The sequence below is a fragment of the Arachis ipaensis genome, chromosome B10 (assembly GCF_000816755.2).
Source record: "Arachis ipaensis cultivar K30076 chromosome B10, Araip1.1, whole genome shotgun sequence".
In the NCBI taxonomy this organism is placed as follows: Eukaryota; Viridiplantae; Streptophyta; class Magnoliopsida; order Fabales; family Fabaceae; genus Arachis; species Arachis ipaensis.
In genome coordinates, this window is record NC_029794.2 from 101404606 (window position 1) to 101415925 (window position 11320).

The 11320-nt window shown below is 37.2% G+C and overlaps 4 protein-coding genes across 4 annotated transcripts; all 4 read left to right on the plus strand.

Annotated features, from left to right (window-relative positions):
- Positions 1393 to 2049, plus strand: LOC107621043 (uncharacterized mitochondrial protein AtMg00810-like). Its single transcript, XM_016323090.1, has one exon. It carries the CDS (start codon positions 1393 to 1395, stop codon positions 2047 to 2049), a length of 657 nt encoding a protein of 218 aa, XP_016178576.1.
- LOC107623893 (protein SLOW GREEN 1, chloroplastic) lies at positions 3451 to 5787 on the plus strand. The gene is made up of 4 exons (XM_016326290.2): positions 3451 to 4084; positions 4159 to 4305; positions 4378 to 4458; positions 4531 to 5787. Exons 1-4 carry the CDS (start codon positions 3515 to 3517, stop codon positions 4702 to 4704), a joined length of 972 nt encoding a protein of 323 aa, XP_016181776.1. The 5' UTR covers positions 3451 to 3514; the 3' UTR covers positions 4705 to 5787.
- On the plus strand, positions 5146 to 7018 carry LOC107623894 (nodulin-related protein 1-like; the record flags this gene model as incomplete). The annotated part of the gene is made up of 2 exons (XM_016326291.2): positions 5146 to 5350; positions 6117 to 7018. Coding segments are annotated over 2 exons (249 nt in total), but the record flags the coding sequence as incomplete, so codon positions are not given.
- LOC107621042 (glucan endo-1,3-beta-glucosidase 8) lies at positions 8323 to 10268 on the plus strand. The gene is made up of 2 exons (XM_016323089.2): positions 8323 to 8720; positions 8996 to 10268. The coding sequence occupies exons 1-2, from the start codon at positions 8362 to 8364 to the stop codon at positions 10104 to 10106; spliced, it is 1470 nt and encodes a 489-aa protein (XP_016178575.1). The 5' UTR covers positions 8323 to 8361; the 3' UTR covers positions 10107 to 10268.

The window sequence follows — 11320 nt, forward strand, 5'->3', positions numbered from 1 at the left end:
TCCAAATTTAATGGAATTGAAAGTATTTGGGTGTCTAGCTTATGCCACTACACTAGGTACTCATAGAAGAAAATTTGACAAAAGAGCTAGCAAATGTGCCTTTCTAGGATATAAATTTAACACTAAAGGGTTTGTTCTGCATGATATCAACACACGAGAAATTTTTATTTCTAGAAATGTGCAATTCTATGAAACTGTATTTCCTTTTTAAAAGGCTTTTAACTCCAATACATCTGAAAGCAAGCTGGTAACAGATGGCATTAATCCAAGTTCAAGCCCTCATGATTTGCATCTTTATGACAACTTGTTGCATTTTGATTTGCCTAACACTTTTACCCCTATCACTTCCCCTCATACTTCACCCATTCCATTCGAATCAATAGCAGAACCTTCACCACCTCACTCATGTTCAAATGATGCATCTGCATTACATGATAACCCCACACCCTCTAATAAGTGTGACATACATCCCCTGCACACTCATACTGCATTATCATCATCATTAACTCCACAGCCAGACCCCAGAAAATCATCTAGGACTAGAAAAATACCTGCATACCTGCATGACTATGATTGTCCCACCATTCCATTGACTTTGGTATATTCATCCACCAACAAGTACCCTTTTTCGAAATATATTTCTTATAAGAAACTGTCTCAAAATTTCAAAAGTTTTTCATTAGCGGTGGCGGCCATTTCCGAGCTTAAAACCTATGATGACGCTGTGAAATTGGGTTGTTGGTGAGATGCAATTGATGTTGAGCTTCAAGCTCTTGAGAAAAATAAAACATGGACTATTACTAATCTGCCTCATGGGAAGAAAGCTATTGGATCAAAATGGGTTTTTAAAGTGAAGTTTAATGCGGATGGAACTGTTGAACGGCATAAAGCCAGGCTGGTGGCGAATGGCTTCACTCAAATGGCCGGATTTGACTATTTTGATACCTTCAGCCCTGTTGTCCGCATGACTACATTAAGAGTTCTACTATCTGTTGCTGTCCCGAAGCGTTGGTTTCTCTAGCAATTGGATGTGAACACTGCTTTTCTTCATGGTGACTTACCTGAAGAAGTGTACATGCAAGTTCCTCAAGGTCTAGCAGCACCTCCAGGCTTAGTTTGCAAACTGAACAAGTCTTTATATGGCCTCAAACAGGCGAGCCATCAATGGAATACCAAACTTGTCTCCGTGCTCACTGAATCTGGCTACACACAGTCCAAGTCAGACTATTCCTTATTCACCAAACGAACTGCTTCAGGTTTCACTGCAATTTTAGCTTATGTGGATGATCTTGTCTTGGCAGGGGATGACGCCAATGAGATTGAAAACATCAAATCAGTTCTGGACACCAATTTAGCATCAAAGATTTAGGGAAACTCAAATACTTCTTGGGGATGGAGGTTGCTTATAACACAAAGGGCTTGGCATTGTATCAAAAGAAGTACACAGCAAATCTCTTGGAGAAATTTGGCATATTGGAGGCAAAACCTGCTTCAACACTGATGGACTATTCAGTGCATCTCTCCAGGACCTCAGGAGCGCCCCTCACCGAGCCCACTTTGTATAGAAAGCTCATTGGCAAGCTCCAATATCTTACCAACACCAGACCTGACATTGCTTTTGCAGTGAAAAAATTAAGTCCATATTTGGAGTCTCCTACTCAAGACCATTACAAAGCGGCCCTACGAGTTCTACGTTACTTGAAGAATGCCCCAGCCACGGGTTTTTTTTCCCCTTTTGTTACTGACTTCAAACTCATTGGTTTTGCTAATGCGGATTGGGGGACATGCCCCGATACCAGGCACCCAGTCTCTGGTTACTGTTTCTTTCTTGGCACAACGCTGATCTCTTGGAAGAGCAGCAAGCAACAAACTGTGTCGAGATTGTCTTCTGAAGCGAAATATCGAGCCTTGGCCAATGCCATTTGTGAATCTCTCTGGCTTCTTCGCCTGCTACATGTGCTTAGTGTGAGTCATCCCCAGCATTTTCTTCTGTACAGTGATAGCCAGTCTGCTTTAGCCATGGCAGCCAACCCGATCCTGCATGAATGAACAAAACACATAAAAGCATACTGCCATATAGTTCGCGACAAAGCAAATGAGGGAGTAATCAAGCTGCTACCCGTAACCTCAAGTAACCAAACGGCTGACCTCTTGACAAAGACACTAGCACCAGGACCATTCCACTCATGCTGTTCCAAACTAGGATTGTTGGACATTCACAGTTCTCACACTCCTAGTTTGAGGGGAGATGTTAGCTGATATAGGTGCCGCTCCAGCCTAAATATTTATGAAAGTAAGCTAGTGAATAGTTAGTTAGAAAGTAACTAAGTTACTGTAGTTAGATGTCCGTTAGTGTGAATTAGAATTAGCCATAGTTAATTGAGCATAGTTAGTCTGATGTATAAATACTGCATTGTAATACTCTTACAGGCGTGACTCTCTATTATTCTTCAGCAACTAAACTTCATTCACTTCCATACCTTTTCTCTGCCACTCTTCTCTCACGCCTTCTTCCACTTGTGCAACCTCCTCCCAGCTCTAGATTTTATTACCATTCCTGATAAAGAGATTTAGGATCTTTTTTGAAAAGTTGTTTGCTAGAATTTTTTCCTTCTCCGGCATCACTATTATTGCTTTAGGAACTTTATCACTTCTAAGACTGCTTGAGTTCTCCTTTACATCAGCTGAGTGTATGTGTTGTCTCCTTCTAAGTTAGATTAACATTGTAATCACGGGTGAAGTGTCCAAAGCAATTACATGATTTACATAGAAGGTGTAACCTATCAATGTCCACCTTGTGCCAATGGTCATGAATCCAAACTTATTGCACTATGGGAAAGCTCAAATCCACTTCCATACAAATTCTGGTGAATTTTTCATGCCCTATGTTCTTTGTAATCATATCCACTTGTATTGGTTTCTCAATACATGATTGGATAGCTTTGAGCGTAATTGTTTGAAAGTATGCCGGATTGAGGCTCGAAATTTTCACCCAAACTATAGTTCGGCCAAACGAATTCTCGCATGGATCAAACTCTATTGTCCATTCCTTTACCGCCAAGTAACTATCAAAAACGGAAAAACCATCCACGGGCCACCACTAATAACTCTCTGATCTCTCTCTGAGTTTCCTTATCAAATTTGACCATGTGATAACCACTTTCTATGCTCATCATCTCAAATCCTTCATGGACTTTCCACAGCCTTTGAAGATAATCTCTGAGCGTCAAAGAGATTACATTCCTCCCTAGAAATTTAACAACTAAAGCATCCATCCATGGGAAGGAAATTTGCTCAAGTATGAATAATATAAGTATATAACGCTAATGGTGAGAAATTTAAGATAGTGTAAGAGATTTAAATTTTATTACTAACAATGAAAAAAAAGTAAAAATAAGCTAACTGTTTCAAATGGGCCTATATGATAGATAAGCAGGCCCGTTTCTGCTAGGGCAAGAGAGGTGTTTTTTTACCGGCAAAGAGTGTTTTCTAAGTTCTAACCTTAGCAACAACCATGGCTTCTTCTACTTCAATCTCTGGTTTCACCATCTGTTCGAATTCCCAGTCAGAATTTCTCAGTTCCAAATCTTCACGCTATGCCTTCTCCAATTCCCTTCCTAGGATTTCATTTCAACTCCCCACACATTTTCCAGCACTTGTTTCTTCCGCACCAAGGGTCTTATCAAGTTTTGTGAAACAAAACATAGCTTCTCTCCTCATCGGCTCCTTCATCTTCGTCGGCTCCTTCTCCAACAGAGCCGCCATGGCAGCACTCACACCCCCGCTTGCTGCTGTACACACCGAGGAGAAGACGGAGACGGAGGAGGAGATGTGCCAGAAGATTCTGGAGAATGACCCGAAGAACGTTGAGGCTCTGAAGGTGGTTGTGTACGGCAAGATTAGGAGAGGGAAGGCCAAAGAGGCGATTAAGTTGGTAGAGAGTTTGATTAAGGTGGAGCCAAACGAAGTTGAATGGAGGCTTTTGTTGGCCCTCTGTTACGACACCATGGGCCACTTCAGTACTTCAAAGAGACTCTTCAAGGAAATCTTGCGCCAAAGGCCTCTTTTTCTCAGAGCTCTCCACGTAAATCTTTCTCATCCTCTTGCGTGTATTTCATACAAGGAACAATGGTTGCTAATTTGCTATCTCTTCAACAGGGTTTGGCTATGGTGATGCACAAGAACCATGAAGGGCGTGCTGTGTTTGAAATGCTGGATAAGGCTAGGGAGCTAGCTTCGCGTCAAGAGAGAGTTACAGAGGAGAGGAATATACGAATCTTAATTGCACAAATGTTTGTTGTGCAGGTGAATTCTTGATCTTTCAGCTTGTTATAGTAAAATTAGTAATGGTACATTGCTAATAATTCAGCATTCTAGGGTGATTTGGAGGAGGGCTTAAAAAGGTTTCAAGATTTGGTTAATGAAAATCCTCGAGATTTCAGGCCTTATCTTTGCCAGGTAAGTTTATTTATGCTATGCCATTGTTGTGTTATCTTTTGCAATATTATTCACTTTTGTATCTATCTGTAGGGAATTATATACAGTCTGCTCGATAAAAAGGAGGAAGCTGCACAGCAGTTTGAAACATATCAATCTCTTGTGCCTGAAGAGTTTCCACAGAGGGGATTCCTTGATGATGTTGCCTTATCAGCAAGAGCAACTTCCAGAGAACAGTTTATGAAGGAATATTCATATCGGAAATAGAAACTTCTTTTCTGACTGGCTTTTGTGATGAACTACAATGTATAGCAAGCATCGGTTTTGTTTTCATGTCACAACCTTTCTCTTTACTGTTTCGTTATTGATTAGCTAGCTAATTAGTAGTTACAATTACGGCAGTGTCTTTTTTCTTGTATTATTTAGTTAATTATGTATTATTATATTAACTAAAATAATTTCTTTTACATCCAAATAAATGCATTAGATGACAGTATAAAACTTTCGGGTTATCAAAATGAACTAGAAAAGAAATCAAAAGTGAATAATTGTCCCATTATTTGCAACCACAACTTCCAGAGTAAAAATCTTACTCACAGCTATGAATTCGGATAACAGCTCCTCCATCAACTGTATCACAAAACCTGAATCATTTGGCATCTTATTAAAAAAGAGCAGTTACTCAGCAATGGCTTCCAAGATCCCTGAGAAGAAGGAGGAGCAGGCGAGCAGCACTCGACAAGCGAGCTGTTCTCGAGCGCCAACGTGGTGGCAGAGACGGCTCAGGCAAACATCAGTGGGGAGGCAGAGAAGGTGGACAAGGCAAAAGCTGCCAATGCGGCCGGAGACCTTCTTGACGCCGCTGGCCAGTATGGCAAGCATGATGATCAGATTATCACTATTTTAGCTTCAGGTAGGTACCACCCCTAGTAAGTTCTCCTTTTGAATCATATTTTTTTTTTCTCATTAACATTTTCAACCAATAATGAATGATATGACCATCCCTTGATGGAAAGTTTGTGCGCATACAAGTCCGATTAGATGCATCAGTACCTTATTTTCAAGAGTCAAGACAAATCATTCATATTAAAAGATATGGTTATCACAAGTCATTTAATCATGATTTTGCTGCCATAGTTTCCTTCCCCTGCTTCTAACTTGTTTTATTGTTCTTTGTTCAATATATCGCAATTTACTTGAGCATTGTGTACATAAAGCAACTGCTTTATTTCCACTGATGGAAGGTCTTTTAATTTTTCAAATTTATTGCGCTTACTTGAAGTCCTTTGTCATTCTTAAGAGAAGATTTTTGTAATGAATTTCAAGAGCAGAACCCAGATGTCAAGTCAATGCGAGATGTATGTATACAATCCATTGTATCAGTAGTTCTTCTAATAGTTTATCTTTTTAGTTTGTCTGGAAGCAAGATAGTATTTGTTTGCACAATTAATTATTTTAGAAATTCTTATAATTTCTGAAATTCCAAATACAACATATAATGTGATCACTGCTTCTTTTAAAAAATTGTCAGTTATTTTTAGACATGAGAATTTGCAAAATGTTTGTATACTTTGGACGAACATCAACTATATTATTGTTGCTGCTGCTGTTGTTACTTATTATTATTTGTAAATTAGTGCATTTCCTTTTGGTAATTGATCCTTCCTGTGTTAGTTCAGATTGGCAAGGCATGCAGAGAGAAATGGAGAACAATGACTTATGAGTTTAGGTTTAATGTAGCCTCTCCTTTTCTGATTTTGCCTGTATTGCATTGTTATGGCTGTGATCAAAGTGCTAGTCACATTAGAAATGGTTTATACGCTCCTAACAGAGCTCTTCGTCTTCGTTAAACTGGGCAAGAACATTTATTTATATTTTAATTAGACCCTGTGACACACAATTTGTGCCTTTGAGGAGACACTCCTTTTTGTGTTAAAATGACATCAGCTGGCGTTCATTTCAAATCTTTTGACTAATTTCTGAAGTTTGTTTCTTATTTAGTTACTCGTTCGATTAGGTCTGAGCAAAAAGAACTATGGTTTTGGTTGAATACTATGATATAGCAACAGAAAAACCTGCAGAATTTGATATGGCAATGGCAGAATACTATAAGAAAATGGCAAACAATCAATCATATTCATGGTATTGAATTGACTCTTGTTTACCATGAAAACGGTTTTTTCCTGTTGATGATTGGAAGGAAAACAGTGAATTTGAAGAAACTGATGAAGAATCAGATCTTGATGAATAAGGCCCATGTAATTATTAGTTACCTAGATAGAAGGTTTGGACTTTGGACCTGTTTGAATTGAAGCTGCTTGGTCTGAAATTTGTATATATCTAGTTTGTAGTCATCTCTGCTTTGTCGTTGTGAATAATTCTCGTTCTCTATCAACTTTTGGTGTAAAGTACTTCTGTTAATTCTATTTGGATGCTTAGAATAATAGAATTGCAGATTTTTGGGCATACATTGAGATGTAGATTATTGAGTACAATGCTTAGAGAATGTGCCCTTGTAACATTATTTCTCTCACGTGCCTCGTGATTATTATTAAGTCCAGCTTTTTGCTTCAGTGGAAAAGCATTGTATGCAATGGAGATACCTCTAAAAAAATGCTTTCTTGTGTGTTATAAAATAGCTTCTTCATAGCGTATGTCCATTTTACTTTTAACGTTTGTTTTTATTGTATTGAATATTCAATTAACACTTTCAGGGAAATTTTAGAATCTAAAATTAGCCATTAAGAAGCACAAACATAGACACGAAAAAAGCAGCAGCACAAACATGATCATAATCTGTTTTATCTTACCGCCATCCATTTCTGATGATTGCTTTGTCTATATGTATCAGATTGATGGTCAGTGACAGTGTTCTGAGTTCTATCTAAGCTCATTGACTCATTCTCTTAAAACTTATTATGATACGCACGTACAATAGGCAGTATTTGGTTAGAGAGACACAGTACTATTCTAAAGCAGGGTTTAGTTAGAGAGACATATATATTAAGACATAAACACTGTAATACATGTTTATTATTTGTTTGTTGAGACAATTTCTTTTGGACACGAATAGATATAAAAGTATATAAATACATAAAATTTGTATATTGCAATATTATAATTTTTTGTGATCCTTCAAAATTTTTTGTGATTTATACTAATATTTTTGTGTTGTGCATCACTATATTTATGTGTTGTACATTACAATTTTCGTGCTCTAATTATCTAAACATTTAAAGGAGAAGAAGAGGATGAAGACGACAAGGATGATGATGATGATAATAAAAAAGGATGGTGAGAAAGAAAAGAGAGAAGAAGAAATTAAACAACAACAGTAATAAAAAGGCAGCAATGGCAGCAACAACGACAACAATGGTGGTGGCACGACGACAATAACCTTAAAAAAAGATGCACATAAAATATTTAGATGATGTTGACGACGAGACGATAACAAAAAAGAAATTTATCTGTATACGAAAAAGAAGAAACGTGCGAGAATTTAGTTAAAAATTTGGTTTAAAAAATATTTGGATGCCTAGCATTTCTCTAAATAATATTACTCTCTCTCATCAAATACCTGTAAAAAAAACATTGGATGGACAGAATCTAAAAAACACCTTGTAGTACTCTCTTATTCCCTTCTTTATTTAGTATTTTTACACATGTACGTGAGCTGGTTGATTACTGATGGTTATAATTAGAAAAGTAGACAAATTATTTGAGTGCTTTATTTGGAGAGATAATAAAACCAGGTATAGACATCTAAGCAAGAACCATATTTGGTTCCGATGTCATGGCATGACATTGCACCTTAGCTTATTGTGGACTAGTCTACCGAATTCAACGCTCAAAACAATACATATATAAGCCAGTGTTTGTTATCTGATTGGCTAGTGGGTAATCGGGCTGGCTCGAACCAAGAACATGGCTCAAACAAAACGCATGCTATGGGCGTCTTGTTTGATCTTTGTCTTAGTTCAATGCCATCTACCAAGTGCAAAATGCTCACATGCTTTGTCAAATGTTGGCATAAACTGGGGTGCATTGACATCTCACCCTATAAATCCTTATACTGTTGTTGATCTCTTGAAGGACAACGGAATCAAGAAAGTTAAATTGTTCGATGTAGATTCCTGGACACTTGGTGCTCTTGCTGGTTCAGGCATTGAAGTCATGATTGGCATCCCTAATGACCAAATGGAAAGACTTTCTAACAGTGGCCAGGCTGAGCAATGGGTCAAGCAAAATCTCACCAAACATCTACATGGTGGTGTCGACATCAGGTATATATAAACATCAAGTAATGTTATATAACCAATTTTTTCAGCCAATTTTTTTTAAAATTATTTTGTTTAACATAAATTTTAGACTTTAAATAATAAATTCTTAACATTGAATTCTAAATTATAAATTTTAACCTTAAAGTTGGTTAATGTTGACAAACTATAAGTTATTTTTCTGTAATTTTTTTTCATAAACATTATTAGGTATTCTTTTTGCATTGCATGGTTTTCATTTCCATTTCCATTACCATTACCGTTACCTGAATATAATGCAGATACATATCTGTTGGAAACGAGCCTTTCTTGGCGAGCTATGAAAACAAGTATAGAAGTTCTACATTTCCAGCAATGAAGAGTATCCAGAAAGCTGTTGAGAAGGCAGGAGTTGCAGAGCAAGTTAAGGTTACTTCGTGTTTGAATGCAGATGTGTTGGATTCAGGTTCGGACAAGCCCTCGGACGGACAGTTTCGAAGTGACATCAAAGATGTCATGAAAGAAATACTCCAATTCCTTAACGACAATAACTCACCCTTCTTCATCAACATATACCCTTACCTTAGCCTTTATTTGAATCCAAATTTTCCAGAGGAACTGGCATTCTTTGACGCTGGTAGATCATTTGAAGACAAGGGTGCAACTTACACAAATGTGTTTGATGCAAGTGTAGATACCCTTGTTTGGGCACTAAAGAAGGAGGGCTACTCCGACATGAAAATCGTTGTTGGCGAAGTTGGATGGCCGACGGACGGCCACAAAAGCGCCAACAAAGATAAAGCAAGAAGATTCTACCATGGATTCCTTAAGAAACTAGGAAACCAACAAGGAAGCCCTCTTCATCCTGGAGTCTTGGATGTGTATCTCTTTGGTCTTTTCGATGAGAATCTCAAGAACATTGAACCCGGGAAATTTGAGCGTCATTGGGGAATTTTCGAATACGATGGGAAGCCCAAGTTCCCTGTAGATTTTTCTGGTAAAGGAGAAGATCACAAATGGCCAGTGGGAGCAAAAGGGGTTAGATACTTAGAGAAGCAATGGTGTGTGTTAAGCGAAGATGTTAAAGACTTCAGTGGTCCTGTTTATGAGGCATTAGGGTATGCATGTGCAAATACTGATTGTACAAGCTTAGGATATGGTTGTTCTTGTGCCGATTTGGATATTCGTGGCAATGTTTCTTATGCTTTTAATCAATACTTTCAAGCAAGGGATCAAAGCGTTGAGGCATGCGATTTCGATGGACTGGCGGAAATTGTAACAAGTGATCCATCAAAAGGGACTTGTAAGTTCCCGATAGTCATTGAGAGTGCTGCAACTTCTCTTAAGACACGTGATGCAATAATCCATATCCTTCTTCTTGGCTTCGCTCTATTTTTTGTGACGTTTATGTGACCAACAACTTAACAAAAAACAACCACCTATGACATCTAACATAAGATGTGGTACACCGTACACACCTTAGTAGCATGCTGGCTTTTGGTAAAATTTAATATGCCTGCCACTGTTGTTAGAAATTATTTAAGAGTAATGTTAGGTAATTATTTTTTTTTTCCATCAGTCAATTTTTTTAAATTTATTTTGTTTTTCTTAAATCTAAATCATGAATAAGATATCGTTAATTTTAAATTTTAAATTATAAATTTAAATTCTAAAATTGACTAATGTTAATTAACTAAGTTAATTTCTGTATCTTTTCATTTGGAATTTGGAAGTGGACAATTTAAATTTTCTAAATTTTAAATGTTTTTTTAGCAAATTTTTTGTTTAGTTTATTTTGATTTGAAGCTGGTAATAACATAGTTATTGAAAATTAAGATAGGGCCAATTTTAAAGTGGTTTACTTTTTATATATATACTTATTATTATTATATTGACAAAAATTACTTGGACGAAACAATAAGAGAAAATTATCGAGATTAATGGGTGAGGAAAGAAAGAAACCAGGACGAAATAATTCGTTTGTAGAATGTTAACAGGATACGACGCCGAATATGATTGGCTTGCTAGAGAAATTTGAAGCGTGGTAACTTGTAATGGCAAATGTTTAGCAATAATAAGGAGGACTTTTGAGGAGCAATAATCCTCCATTCATGGTATATGTAAGAATCGGAGTTGTTTTTGTAAAATCGTTTTAATAAAAATAATAATTTAATTGTTTGAAATAGGATAAAAATATAAAAATGTTCTTTAAGTACCAGCTCTAGTCTTGCGCATTTTGCGCATTTTAGTAAAATAAGATTTTAAAAATTTAATTTGTTATTTTGAAAGGACAAAAAAATAATTTAAAATAAAAAATCGAACGCTAATTTTAAAGGTTTTGGCTTAAAGTTGGACCAAACGGACCAAAAACGCTAACAAGTTAGACCGAACCTAAGTTGGGCCCAAACCCAACATATATAAGACCTTTATCAAGGATTTGCATCCTCATTTCAGCACCAAAGAGAGAGAGAAAAACGCAGATTGAGAGAGAGGGGAGGGTGGCACTAGGGGTGGCAACACAACCCGAACCCGCGGGTACCCACCCCGTCCCTACCCGCTCGGACCGGACCTAAGTTGGGCCTATATATCCTTTAATGAGCTTTTCAGCTAATTTCACCAACAAAGAA